General features: G+C 43.3%; 1 protein-coding gene across 2 annotated transcripts in view; it reads left to right on the forward strand.

Moving 5' to 3' along the window:
• LOC142397579 (transcription factor COE1) overlaps positions 1–14,104 on the forward strand; it is a 54,950-nt gene extending 40,846 nt beyond the window's left edge. Inside the window, exons 11-17 of one of the 2 annotated variants that reach the window (XM_075481047.1) lie at positions 1,280–1,368; positions 4,566–4,631; positions 5,260–5,422; positions 6,591–6,770; positions 9,405–9,602; positions 9,863–9,931; positions 11,128–14,104. In XM_075481047.1, coding sequence (XP_075337162.1) covers positions 1,280–1,368; positions 4,566–4,631; positions 5,260–5,422; positions 6,591–6,770; positions 9,405–9,602; positions 9,863–9,930 — 764 coding nt within the window. In that variant the 3' untranslated portion in view covers position 9,931; positions 11,128–14,104. The remainder of the gene's footprint in view (positions 1–1,279; positions 1,369–4,565; positions 4,632–5,259; positions 5,423–6,590; positions 6,771–9,404; positions 9,603–9,862; positions 9,932–11,127) is intronic. The other variant, XM_075481048.1, reaches the window with a different exon arrangement.
• The last annotated feature ends 904 nt before the right edge of the window (positions 14,105–15,008 follow it).

Below are 15,008 nucleotides of genomic sequence, written 5' to 3' on the forward strand. Positions count from 1 at the left end.
TACGTTTGTGTTGCCAAAACAGAGCATCACCTATTCTTGCTTCTGTGCTCTTTCATTGGTACGTGTGTAAGTCTGTGTGCGCGTGTGTGTGTGTGTGTGTGTGTGTGTCTGTGTGTGTGTGTGTGTGTGTGTGTGAGTGGGCGACCCAAAAGGAGCCGTGGCGAAGTCACTAGAGGTCCAGCAGGACAGCTTGTACTCATAGCCTCTAGGGGCCTTTTTCTGGGGGCCGCCTAGTCAGCCTGGCTGCTCAGATGTGAGGCGAGCAGGGCATCAGCCCTCAGGAAACGTCCAAGCTGTGACCCACAGGGGAAACAGACGGATTGGCACAAACACACAAAGGCGATCCTCACGCGTCGTGTTTCCTTTTCTTTCTTTCTTTCTTTCTTTCTTTCTTTCTTTCTTTCTTTCTTTCTTTCTTTCTTTCTTTCTTTTTTAACACACATACAAGTACAAATCCACTCATTTTAAAGCAACACGTGCCTTCAAACTCTTAGCAGAAGCAGCACCTTAAACGCTGTTGCCCAGAAAAGTAGTCGAGGCTGCGAGTCGACTCCCCGGGCGGCCCACAAATGAGGGAAGAGGGTAAAAGACGAGAGACAGAGAGAGACAGAGACAGTACATTAGGAATGAATTATGTGGAGAGAGCACTTATCCAACAATCCTCCTCTGAAGTGTTTGTACTATAAGCCTCAGATCTTCATTGTATTTATTCTAATGTTTAAATATTCATGGTAAATCTTCTCATATTCAATTACCGTAGCGCGACCACAGCATGCAGAGAGAGTGCTTTCTCCCTGCTGCCTGGATGATCTGATTCTGTGTGTGCGTGCGTGTTTTTGCGTGTGCATGTGAATGGATGCAAGTGTGTCCCCGCATGTGTGTGTTTAGCTTGTTCCCCGGAGCGATCCAGCCTTTGTTATATTGGAACCAAGCCCCGTAATTGCTTATATTAGTCGCTGATCAACGCAAGACCACAGGACACACACGCACGCACACAAACGCACTCCTGACAGTCTTTTTATTAACCACCAAAGCAGGAGACAGAGAGAGATTCATTACATCACAGGCAAACAAAGACACACACCAGGCTTAACAGGGAACACCCACATTCCCAGGGCGTTTGGTTCAATGTTGAAATATTCATACAAAACCGTTCTTGATTCAGTCAAGTTTATTGCTGTATCTCTTGTTTGAACAGAGTGTTTTTCTTCATTATTTAGAATCACAAAAGTATTGTTTTTTTGTTTTTTTGTCTGTCTGTTCCTTTCGTTCTGTTTAGCGTTGAACGAGCCAACCATAGACTACGGCTTCCAGAGGTTACAGAAGGTGATCCCAAGACACCCCGGAGACCAAGAGAGATTACCCAAGGTACAGAGCCTCTGCTCCTCTCACTTATCTGTGCTAGCTGCCAAGTGAAACTATTTCATAGGGATCTTGTCATGGTAAAACTGGAAGAAACATTAAATGAAAACTTCTTACATTTCATAGCATACATAGATATACACGATAGAAGGACTACATGACCACAGAGGAATATGTGGGCTGTATAGACAGTAGACCATACATGACAGTATGCAGTATGCAAATAAACATTTCTTCCTATGTTCATAGTCATTTTCTGTTAAAAAAAACACTTCAGTTGAGCAACGAATGCACAAGCAGCTCCATTCATCCTCCCACTGCATATAAGGTCATTTAGACTGGCAAAGTGGTAGAGGAAAGGGATAGATGAAGGGAGGAAAAAAGGAAAAGAAGGAGGAAAGGAGGTTGAGGGGAGAGAGGAGAAGAGAGAGGCAGAAACAGGTTAGGTGATCCATCATAGCTGTCCAGTCTTACCTCCTGCTGGGTCAGTGGATCGAAGTCAACCCCGGGTGGACTTTATTACTTCCAGCACACATCCACAAAGCAGCACACACTTTTAGAAATGCTCGCACACACACTGCTGTATGGCCACACCTGCACAGGCATACACACTCAGTGGAGGGAAGTCACCATGAGGTGGAGATGAAGGGCCCAGGTAGAAGCAGAGGGAAGATAGAGAAATCACTTGTCCTCGCTGCGTGTCTGGTGGATGTGAGACTTGTCCCGGTGAGTTCTAGTCTTTAGCCTATCAACCCCCTGTATCTCTCTAAATATCTTTGTATCCATCCATCTCTTTTCCTCTCTTCCTATTGCTCCCTCACTCGGTGGTGTCTCTTTTTCTTCTAAATGAACAGCGGTAGCTGGCAGGCCTGGTTGTTCATTTCAGCTCTATTGATTTGTGCCTTTATTGAGGTAATAACACTTTGTTGACCACACTTCTCCCAACTGTTGGGCTCAATCAGTACATAGGGGCAGAAGAGGGGCACACACTGGCAACTTCTTGAGCTACAAATGTCTATTCATAGCTACTTTGGCAAAAAATCTGTGTTGTTGGCCCTGGGTCTATTTCAAAATGGGATAAAACTGACTAAAATGTTAACGTGTTCGACTTTATTAACACATTTTGAAACAAGGATTCTTAAACCTCCACACACTCAGAGGTGGGAACAAACAGTATATTTGCCAATGCCTTTTCTATCCCCATATGCCATGGTAATGACCAGTGTCCAGCTAAAAACAGCCCCCCATACAGCACTGTAGCTAATAGACAGGCAGTCACAGTGACTATAAGTGCTGGGTAGCTAGACTATAGGGTGTTTAGCAAAGGCCGTGGCGTGGTTGGGGGTCTGGGTGCAGCTAATGAGTAACGGGGCCTTCCAGACGAGGCCAGGCTCTGGTCTGGATCAGGTTCCCCTTCCTGTTGACGTCTCTGTTGGCCTGACTTTACGGGAAGAGACCCTTCGCCCAGGAAATGGTCTCCTCTTACAGCAGCAGAGCTAGGGAGGCAGCACAGCGGTAACCACATTTATCTGTTTATCAAAATGACTCTGGAGCGCTGCCTAATCGTATTTAGCCACTGGACAGATCCTTTTGCTAACGAGAGACTGATAGGTACAGACATGGCACAAGACCACAAGAGAGTGATTAATAGAAAGAAGAAGAGGAAGGAGACAAAAGAAATGGTTGGGAGACACAGGTGAGGAGAGAGAAGATGTTAGAGGAGGAGATGCACAGACAGGAGAATGAGGTGAACGGCTGGTTTAGAGGGAAGTACACAATAAATGACTGAGCTTTCAAGTGTCCTCCCGGAACACCGTTACACTCCAGCTGCAGATCTGTTTGTGTCCTAATGCCTCACACTTCCCTCATTTCCTCTTCTCCTCCTCCCCTTCATCCCCTCCATCCATCCATCTACCTATCTAGCAATCCCTGGGAGGCATGGGGCGTCGAGGAAAAGCAGAGAGAAGCAAGCGAGAAGCGGTGCATACATACTAAAGAACCACTTACCTTCCTAGGGCCGCTACATCTCTCAATCACCTCAAGCAGGCCTCCTCTCTGGTCTCCCCTCTCCCCCCCTCCTCCCCCTGCCTCCCTCTCTGCCTCCCCCAGATAGTGCTAGTAATGGGAGGTTAACACAGAGGCAGCGCTCCCATTATTGAGTGAATTTAGCACCTCGGACAGCGCTCTACAATCTTTATTGCTTTGCTGACCCTCTCGTCATGTCTTGGGTGTGCTCGACAGCCTTCACATGTGCGTGGCTGTGCTTATGCGTGTGTGTGTGTGTGATATGAGGTCTGATTGAAAGGCGGTGTGTCACGGAACAGAGAGCACACATGCTCCAGGGCTTGTTCACAGCAAGGGATACACTCAGGAGAGTATAACGCACAGCGTGTGTGTGCGCTGGTGGATGAGAAAGAAACGAGGAGAAGGTTGAAGGGGAGGGGGGCTGCAATTTTCTGGTTGTCGCGCCTCCAGCATATATCCTGGCCCCGGCACATTAACTTTTAAAAAGGGTTTCGTAGGACTGTGGGTGTCTACATCACACGCACGCACATATATAAAGACTGCCCGGAGTCACACACTCATACACTCGGGGAGGAAAAAGAATAGAGACAGAGAAAGGGAAGAAAATGAGCACGGAGAAGCGGTAACACTACGTTAGGATAAATGTTTGATGTGGGAAATTCCACTCGGCGGTTTTCACCTGAGCAATGATGTTCTACATTTATCACACAAAGTGGATGCAGGGCCATTCACTCGGATCATTACCAGGGTTAATACAGGGCAGGAGACGGGTGTGCTCTAACTGACGAGCCGCGTTGTATAGCCGTCAACCTGATGATATGTTGTGTTAAATGAGATTGATGTGTGATCATGTGCAGTAGATTCATGATCCGTCAGTGGCAGAAGGGAGGGAGAGGATGTAGAAGATCCTTGACTGATAGAGAGATATAGGCTCATGTTTTATTCACAGATAACAGTATCTTGCCTCTGCTCTCCCAAACTGCCCAGCCAGTAACAAAGTGCTGGGATAGGCCCATTTCTCTTCCTCTCCCTTCCTCTGCCTGCCTCTTTCTTCTCTCGCACTCTCTGTTCTGCATTCACAGCATAATGTAAGAAGTGAAACGTAATAAAAGTGACTGAACTCTTTGAGCCGTCACATTTGTGATCAATCCCCTTCCACTCTCTGTGCTTGATTGTAGGAGGTGATTTTAAAGAGAGCAGCAGACCTAGTAGAGGCCTTGTACGGGATGCCTCACAATAACCAGGTACGAGTAAACACACGCACAAACACAAACGTGCACACACAGTTTAACACAAACATCCATATCTCTTCCTAGATAAAATTATGTTTGTGGCTCAGACCACTGGCAACATCAAAGGCAGCGTCTCTGCTGGCCCCGCATCACCCTGCTGTGCTTTCCCAAGATCTGTTACTCCACGAACATACGCATGGGAATATGTAATTGCTTTTATCAGCTCATAGGAGAAAGGGAGAAGTGCGAATAAAAGCTAACTGTAGAGGACGGAGAAGGAATAAGGAGAGAGCAAAGATAGATGGAGGAAAGAAGAAGTGGAATTAAGGCTTGACTTTGAAGGAGGAGAGGATTAAAAACACAAAACTAGGAGGAAGAGACAGGCAAAAGAGTTGATGAGTCTGTTAATGAGGCTTCCCACCATTTATTGGAACCAATCCCGCTGCTCCTAGTGACCGCTGATAAAAAAAACACTCAGCTCTGCTCGGTTTACATGCGCAATCTCTCAAGCGGAGATCTGGCATTCTTGTGAGACTATAAAGCCTGAATTGCAGGTGTATTATATGTTCTAATATCCCCTTTTATGTTGCTAACCACAGCATTTTTTCTTCTTTTTTTCTTTCTACTTGCTCTTTGTCAGGAGATGATTCTGAAAAGAGCGGCGGATATCGCAGAGGCCCTGTATACAACAGTGCCACGAGGGCACAACCAGCTAGCCAGTCTCGGCAGCAGCTCAGTCCATGCCGGCATGATGGCCGTAAACTCCTTCACCGGGTCAGAGGTGGCGCAAACAGCCAATCAGGGTGAGCAAATGCAGCGAGGGCTCTATCGTCGGGGGGGAAAAGTGACAGTGACTTATTTTTTCTACTCAGGATGGATAGTAAAGATGGGTAGTGCGAGAGAGATTTTATTTTTCATATGGGAAATTCAGAGGGGGTGATTTAAGAGCATGGAACGAACAAGTAAGTCTGAAAAAATGGAGGACAGGAGGAGGAGAGGGGAAGGTAGTGGCAGTAAGGACTGGGGAAAACTTGAAAGGAGGAAAAAATGCCTTTGAAAGAGTGAAGAATGGAGAAAAAGAGAGTCATGGATGGAGTGCGATGGAGAAATATGACTGGGTCCTCGGGGTGTGTATATCAGACTGGGGTCGGCCCCTGTCTGACAGAGAGAGATGTGGGTGCAGTCAGTGGTGATTCATCACATGTATCAGGGGAGCAAGAGGAAAGTGGATGGACCAGCCACTGGATGTGTCTCAATAATTCCAATGAGCTTCCTCTGCCCTTCATCTTCATCTGGAAATATCTGCAGATGTGAGGAAAACAAGAGAGATCAGCTGCTTATCCTGTATCACATAGTTTGTTTCCAGGTTATGGAAGACAAGAATGGGGAGAGTAGATGCTAATTATGGAAGTGTAGTGTAGTGAAGAAGAAAGATGACGATAAAAACAGACAGCCCTTGCTGGACTAGAGAGTAGAAATTCCTGATGTTCAATTCCAGCTGTTTTTCCTCCACCGTCAGCATGTTGGACTTGAGGAGTATATTTATCGCCTTCCCTCCCCTATTGTCTGCCTTGTGTTGAATTCCCCTCTAAGGGAGAGATAAGTCCTGTCAGAGATACCAGCTTCATTCTTTATAAATTATAATAGAGCTGCAGAGGCCTTTTAGTGTTAATTGCCTTATCAATGTATCTAAATTTGGAGAGGAGCCAGTAGGGTTTAAAGGCCTCTTGTTTCAGTAGTTGGATCCCTCTTATATCATTCTTCCTCCACTTTGTTCATTGCTTTCTCGCTTTGCCATATGTTATCTAAGATTTTTCAAAAATTTCTTTTGGCTTCTAATGCTATGTCCATTAGTCTTGTTAGGAGCAGAGTACTTGGCAGCACTGGATGAAGGCTTTCTCGTTTTGTTTTGTGTCCCATCTGCTACATCCCCTAACACAAGTTTCTCTTCTTTTCTCTCCCCGTCCATAGGTTTCAGTCGGAATACAAGCAGTGTGTCCCCTCATGGGTATGTCCCCAGCTCCACTCCCCAGCAGAGTAGTTACAGCTCCGTCTCCACTAGCATGAATGGCTACGCTAACTCTGGCATGGCAACCCTGGGCACCTCGCCTAACTTTCTCAACGGATCTGCAGGCAACTCGCCCTATGCTAGTGAGTAAAAACACCACATCCTAGATATGAAAACTAGAAAAAGGTGATGGAATCAAGCATTAAGGGGAAATAAAAAGACTGAATCAGGACAATTTGAACATGGGAGAATACATTTCTGAGTGGAATTGACAAACAGACGTGGAACCAAGAATTGACTCACATATATTGCATGCAGTTCAGCTGGCTCATCTGTTTCTTTAAGAGCAGAGTCAAACGCAAATCCCAGCTTTATTGGCCAGGGGAGCAGACCACCTAGCACCTTCTTCGAAACGCGTGCACCCCACCACCTCTGCGCACACACATTCACCCTCTACATTAAAGACCCTTGATTAAATCAATAAACTAATTGCTAGAGAAGCAATTCCATTTCAGCTCTTTGATTCCTGGGTGTTAACAAGTATTTTAACAGGCTCATCGGCCCCACACAGACACTTTCAATCAATGGCCCCTCAGCCTGCCTTTGTAGGTCCAATTTTCATTAATTGATTAGTTAGGCCCCTTCATAAATGGATTATGACTTTATTGCGAGGATTTGTCAGGAAGAGCTATAAAAGCTAAGTGTTGGATAATAACAACAATAAAGGCAGACGCAGATATCAGAGGGCAGGTGAAATACGACTCAGTTGATTGTAAAATCACTGAGGGGGAAAATGCTCTTAGTGTATTAACAGACAAAAGACAAACCCCGGAAAATGGATGGATGGAATGATGTCAGCTGAAGACAGGATTTTGCTTGTGAAGATAACCATCTGGTCATTTTTGTCTCAGTATGATGCTCATGATTACAGTAGTCACAGTAAATCCAGCTAACAGCTGCCGTGTAAAAATCCCTAAATTTAATCTCAGAATTATTTCACAGAAGTTGTTTGGAGCTTCTTTTTTTTTAATCCTGTACTGCTATCTTGCATTTGAAATATTCACAGAATTAAATCTGGAGCTGTTTTGATGATGTGCAACTCCTGTTGAGAAATTCTCTCATAGAACGTTGAGGCCCAGTCACGGCGACATTTAAAACAGAAAAACATCATGGCAAAATCAATTTCTTACAGTGTAATTACGATGATCAGTGTTCAAGTCCGGTGAACTTTGACCTGTGAATTTGAGCCGGGGCCAACAGCAAGCTATCATATCACAGCTGCGTTTTCTGCAATTTTGCTAACTTAAAGTTAACATGTATTTACAGTAACCAGCTTGTGAGCTTGTAATAGATTTTTCTCTCAGTCAGTCATCACTCAGTCACTACGGTGAATTAGAAACAAATCCTTTCAGATGAGCCAAGCTTAAAGCAACCCAGAAAGGGGCCATGAAAAGAGCTAAATTCACTCTGCCTAAAACAATTTAAACCTCAAAAATTTCATAGCTGTTTGAGTGAGAGCTCCATTGTGGATTGTTACACCACGTCACTTCTGCATCAGACAGTTGTTTGTCAATTCTTTTTCTCCACCACAATACAATACGGTCTGTGGTCCACTGCAATGTAATGTAATGTTCACAATGAATAATGATAATACCGACTAAAGTCTACAATACAGCAGTTGCTCAAACTCCTTGGAAATATTTGAGGTTTGAAATTTTTTAGATATAAAAACATTTTTAGATATGGAATATTTGCTGCTCTCATGGCCCGCTTCTAAGTAGGTTACAGCTTAGCTCTGATGTCAGGAAGTCTTCTGATTCTCCAAACTGAAACGGCTGCAAGTAAGACACAAGGCAATCTAATTACTTCACACAACCCTCTTCTTTATATAAAAATAAAAAGATAAAAAAAACAAGGGTGGAATATCCTTGAACAAAATATTCCACAATACTCACCCTAACTAAACTCCTCAGTTATTTATTTTCATGCAATACTGGTCCTGACACATAATGCTCAACGTGAATATTTTCAAAAAATGATGAATTTAGCCTCACTCCCATTGCTGTGCCTTTTCATTGTGATGGACACAAGGCGAGCTAGTCCTTGTATTACAGGCAAACAAAAAAAATACATGTGGAAAACGATGCATATTTGTTTAAACCATTGTTAAGTTCGTTAATCATGTTTGAGGTGCAGTCAAATACTAATAACCGCTGAAGAAATACATTACTGTTAATTGGATCTTATCATTCTATTTGTTTTAATTTGTTGAAACTGTTGGCTCTGGTTGCTGACTGAAATCACTTGCATCATTATCTCGGGTAAAAGTGATATTTGCCCTGAAAACAAATTATGGGTTCAGCATCCTGAGCATGTGAGGAGATGGTAATCTACAGACTGCTCGCCTTCAGCACAGGATGAGTCATCAAAACAGACTGATCAGAGGGGGGAAAAAGAGCTTTGGGCTGTTTCCACTGCAAGTTTCCAACAAACACATTTTTGCCTTAGCTATGGAATATCTAATTGCCAGGTAATTGTACTTCTACACAGGCTGCGAAACAAGTCTGAGCCAGTTGATCTGAGTCCAAAATATTATCCCTCCTGCCATCATCCATTGACCAGTCCCTTTCTGTTCGTCCCGTCTGCCCGTCCTCTGCCCTCGGCCCTCACTCTAACCCTGATTATATCTTCATCCCTCCTCTCCATCCCACATCCCTAACATTCCCCCCCTATCCTCCCCTTAAACGCCCTTTCCCGCCCGTTTTCTCATCTCTCAGTCGTCCCGTCCAGTCCAACCATGGCCTCTTCGACAAGCCTGCCCTCCAACTGCAGCAGCTCCTCGGGCATCTTCTCTTTCTCGCCAGCCAACATGGTATCTGCCGCTGTAAAGCAGAAGAGCGCCTTTGCCCCCGTTGTTCGACCCCAGAACTCCCCTCCTCCCACGTGCACCAGCGCAAACGCTAACAGCCTGCAAGGTAAGCTGTTGAAAATGTTGGCTCTTTGCATCTATTTAAGTAGTAATGAGAATAGAGCTGCATTTTAGGTGCATATTGAAGGTTTGAATTGTAAAAGATCTAATTTAATCAGAGTTGTTCCTCCTTAAACGTTAATCCTGTTTTTCTGCATCTCTTATAACAATTTTCCACTTCCTCCAATGTTCCTTTTCTCCTCCTTCTTCTCCCCGTTTTTCCTTTCTTTACCTTCTTTGACCCCTCACTGTCCTTCCTTACTGTAGATCAGTCTTTTGTGGACTCTAGCAAGTACTCATCAGCCAGCTCTCTGCAGGGCCTGGCCTTCTCCTGAAGTACGTTATCCTCCTATTTCATTTTCTCTCTGTGTTTTCTTTGCGCTACACACTGTCCCAGACCGCTCATTTGCACCATCCTGCCTTACCCTTCCTTCTCTTTTCTGTTTTTATTTGTCACCCTTGACTTGTCAGAGAGACAGCATGCAACACCATATGTGTTCTATTTCCTGTTTTCACTTCCTGCTTCCTGCCCGTGCCCCAGTGGGTGTCTCTGTAGGAAGGGAGGGGGTTGTTATGCCACCACGGGTCATTCTGCTCTAACATTTCCATCGAAAGCAGCGCAGTGTCTGTGCGTCTAGGCAGGATGTTGTATGGTGCTGAGATCCTGAAAGAGAGAGGGAGATGATGGATGGGAATCTTTATCAGAGTCCCAAGCTAAGCACTTCCTCACTTCCTCTGGCAGCGTTGATGAGCACTGACCACAGTGACCCAAGGGCCTATGGCCACTGTGCACTGATCACACAGACACATATCCATGCACACACACACACCATTCTGTTAATCCCAACAAGCCGGGGACATTTAGGAAATAACCTGAGAATTAGTGGATTGAAAAGCGGGGGGGAATCAATAGGGAGCCAATATGTTATATGAAGTATTTCTCCTTGTGATGGCTTGTGTGTTAAACATAGGAGAGAGGAAATGGGTGATGGGGGTTGGTAGCTTGTTAGGAGGTTAAGATGTAGGAGTTGGATGCCAGAGCATGATATAAGGGAGAAAAAATGTGAATAAAGCTAACAGGATCAAAGTTTTCATCGCCATGTTTGCATTGAGCCTAATTGCGCCACCTTTTCGTCTTTGACACATCACTGTCATGTTCGAATTACGCTCCATGATTCACATTTTGCTCACGCCTTGTAAGTACTTGAAATTAACAGTGGCAGCTCTTGCATGAAGCTGCTCAGAAGGCCTGTGAAAAGTTGAACAATGTCGTCAATGAATGCCAAGTTGGCGGCGCAGCGGAGAAAAAATGTTTTGATTCTGGGGCCTCGGAATGAAGAGATAATGAGGGAGAATCGTCTTTGTTCGCCAGATGCTGGAGCACATTTCTCTTATGTGACTGTTGTGATGACAGATGAAACCCAGCAATCACATGACTGACCTCTCTCTCTCTCTCTCTCTCTCTGTTTCTTTTCTTACCCCTCAATCTCCCATTTACTCCCTATTCCTCCCCCTCTTTTCCCACAAAGCAGCGATCCCTGGGATGATCGTTCCACCCATGTAGAGGAATCGGGGATAGCTGGAGATTTGGGAATGCTGAGAGGAAAAGACACAGTTGCGGAGTCTGGCGAGTCTCTGTTATGCTCCGGAGCTGAACTGAAGGAAGTCAAGATAAGACTCAAGACTCTGTTAAACTCAGGTCTTTCCAGTTGGATTTCATTTGAAGGGATAGGAGAGAAGAGAAAGGGGACAATATGAACCTTTGTGATGTTATTTCCCTTTTGGCTGAATTAGTGTAGCTTTTCTGACACCGCGTTGGATGGAGTGTATAGAGACTGATAGTTTGCCCTCCGTGTGACACTGACCTCAACAATTGAGCATTAATTTATCTTTATTTTTATGCCTGCAAGGTTTGGGTTTGAATCCTGGAGGCCCCCACGCCATCTTGCAACCCCTGACGCTTACGAGCAGCAGTGAAGTGTTGGTTTTGGCCATGAAGTTTACATGACTTCTCTTCTTAACTTAGCCGGCTCATTAAAACCACATAATAACGCACTGGCCAAACAACTAAGGTCGGCAATGGAAAATACAAAAAAGAAAAAAAAATTAAGAAAATCACCCCTCAATTTTTGCTGCTAATTATCCCGTACATCTAAAATCAGTCCCTTAAAATCGCCCTATGCTGTTTCAGCATAAGAATCCACACGTTTCATTTTTTTACCCCCTTTTTTTTGGTTTGTTTGTTTGAATATTGATAAAACTGTGAGGATTGAGCTGTTTGCAATATGCTTTTCTGCTTGCCAGGGGAAGAAGAGATGAAGATTTAGCCAAAACTGACTTTTTGTCTGAGATTTTAGTGAAGACTTGAAAAGCCAGAGGATGTGCGCGTCCAGCCAGCACTGTACTGAAGGAGCCTAGAAAATATCAAATTAGAGTAAATGCGTGATATATGTGATATATTTTTGTATATAAAAAAAAATGTTGATTTTCTTTCCTTTTTTTTTCATCTGACATCTCTTTTCTTTTTTTTCAATAGCTCTAGTTTGAAATGTAAACATTAAATGTCTTAAGGCAGCTTCTCAGTACAGACGATAGATTTACTGTGTGTTGTCAATATCTCATCTGCTAAACATGAGAAACATGGGTTTGGATACAAATAGGGGATTCCTGTAAAATATCCTATAAATAATGTATTTATCCCTTGTATTTGTACATTGACTCTCACCCTTGTTTGGTTGTGTTGTGTATGTTTAATACAGTAAGTGAACATATTTCACAGTGTTTTGTTATGTACTGTTGTCTCTCACTATTTAAATGTGACTTTTTAAATCTTTTTTTTTTTTCTTTCTATGTTGATTGTTTTTATTTGCATCGTTATTGCTTTCATTTGTTGATTCAAAACATGCCATTGTCTATTTTTGTATTATTTGTAACTTAATAAAAAAAAAAAAACTTTTTTTTTTCCTTATGAAAATGTTTATTGTATTGCAAAAAAGTAGCATCTTATTCAGAGTATTTGGTTGAAGTAGATTTTTTTAAAGGATATAAACACACATTAATATATACTGTAAATCTCTATCTTTTTGTTTGAACCTTTGAGGCTTTCAGATTGATACTGTTCTTGAACTGATAATATGCATGGGTTCTTTCTTTGTGTGTGGAAACCAAGAGAACTAAGAAAATGCTCTGTTTTTCTTTCTTTGTGTTCCCCCTTTTTCCCCTTTGTTCTTTCTGTTCCTATGTTATTTATGCTTGCTTACATACTGTATCTATATACTCTTTTTTTTTCTTTTTTTTTCTGTCACTGTAATCTTTACCAGCAGTCTAGATGCCTTAACAATGCAAACCCATTCTTCATTCAATCACGTGTACAGTTTTCTACCCTCACCACAATTGTCTGTTGCCACAGAGGAATTCATGAGAACTTGGGGACGAAGCACAAACCCACTCTGTTTGGTGCCGAAGCCAGACTAGAATACAAAGAGCCATAATTCAACAAACACTCACACCCCAATGTACTATAATGCTACAGCGATGGCACGCTTTGAAAGGCAGTCAGAGCAGCCTGACTCTGCGGTGCTCACTGCACATTAGTGTTTACAGAAACACTTTTTTAAAGCGATTATGTAGCTCTTTTTTTTTTTTTTTTTGATTAATGAAATAATTTCAACATGATGGTAATAGCTTTCATCAACCACAGGATCACAACAGCATGACAACACAGAGCTGTTTAAATTGTAGTACAGAGAGGCACACAGTGAAGACGAGCACTGTCACAGCACAATTTCAATTTCGCACATGGAGTCGACGGTCTGACTCCAGTATCTGACAGCCGATCCCCTAGTCCTCCTCTCCCTGTATTAGCTGCTGGACAATACAGCTTCATTACGAGCTAAACAAACGAACAAGAACATGTGAGGAAGCATGAAAAGGAGCTCCGTGGCCCAGTGGCCATTTCTGTAGTCTTTTCTTTGTGTCTGCCGTGTGTCTTCAAGCTGTTGCTGGACAGAGAATAGGGCTTTTCTCTCTGCTTTTCTTTTCTAGAGCCTGGTTTTGTTAAGAGGGTAGAAAGGACGTTTTTAACACAGGCGCCTGCTGACAGACAAGTGTTTTTCAGGCACTTGTGTGCCTGTACCGGTCTGGGCCGGGGCGAGAGGGGGGGCCACATCATATCTGTTTCAAATGAACTACAGAGGTCTGTTGTCATACAATGGCATCTTTGTAAGCTAAGTTCCATCTTAAGTATGAATATTGGTAATGGGTGATAAAGTTTTGTATTTAGGTAACAAACAACAACAACAACAACAAAAAAAAAGTTTAAAACCAAATAGCTGGTGTCTATTTTTTCCTCTGTTTGTCTTTGACTGCAAATACACTGAACAGCTCTATGATATAAGGGAATAAAAAAAAATTCTACTGTATAGATTGTTATTGTTTTTGATGAAACTTGAGCTGTAAGATAACTTTTGGACTCTCACAATGTTAAATAAAGTTACTTCTTGTCTGTGACTTTGTCAGGTGTCATTTTATTTCATATTTAATATGATCAGCAAAGGGAAATGTGACTCGTTAAACCCACGGAGGACCAAGATGGATCATTTTCCTTAATTTTCTTCCTGAAATGGCCTTTTTTAAACAGCTGACAGGCACTCGCCTAAGACTAGCTGACTGGCTATGTGTAATATCACAGGTCAGAAACAGGCCTTCATCCCCTCCCCCTGCTTGCCTCCTTTCTCTAATGAATCTAATTCATTAATGCATTACTGATGGCATGGGGAACATGGTTAGCCTGACAAGTTTCCTCCTAAACATATTAGTTAATGATGATTCCAAGGTTATTAATTGCAAAGGCACCAGCCCACCATAATTGAGTCATCATTTGCATACCCGGTCATCAGCAGAAAATTAATTTATTTTTTATTTTTTGCATATCTAATTTAGAAAGCTGCGATTGGATTAGCTTGTGAAAACAGCGGATCCCGGGATTCTGCTGACCTCAAACTATTCCAGGGTCTCCACGGTAACTGGAGACTTCCGTAATGCCAAGGGGAGAGAGCGAGACGACCTGGAAGTTCTGATGAAATAAGTACTCGTAAACACTGTGTGTGCCTGTGTGAGCTTGCCTCCTTAATTGCCCAAAGGTTCATGGCTGCACAGGGCCTTTTCACTGCTATATCTAATAACAGAGTTGATAGTTTGCTGACAAACAGTAAAGTGTGAGGTAGTGTGCACGGTTTAGCAGTAAGAGGTGGATTATTGAATTATGGAGGTTGCACACTTAGTCCTGGGGAAAATGAGTCCTTGGGCCTAATGTTTTTGATTAGCGTGTCAAGCACCAACAGCGTAGTGCCGAGCTGCTCCAGGGACTCCCAAACATGGACTTGCAGTGCAACACACACACACAATCAAATGT

Source organism: Odontesthes bonariensis, chromosome 13 (assembly GCF_027942865.1).
Source record: "Odontesthes bonariensis isolate fOdoBon6 chromosome 13, fOdoBon6.hap1, whole genome shotgun sequence".
NCBI classification, from domain to species: Eukaryota; Metazoa; Chordata; class Actinopteri; order Atheriniformes; family Atherinopsidae; genus Odontesthes; species Odontesthes bonariensis.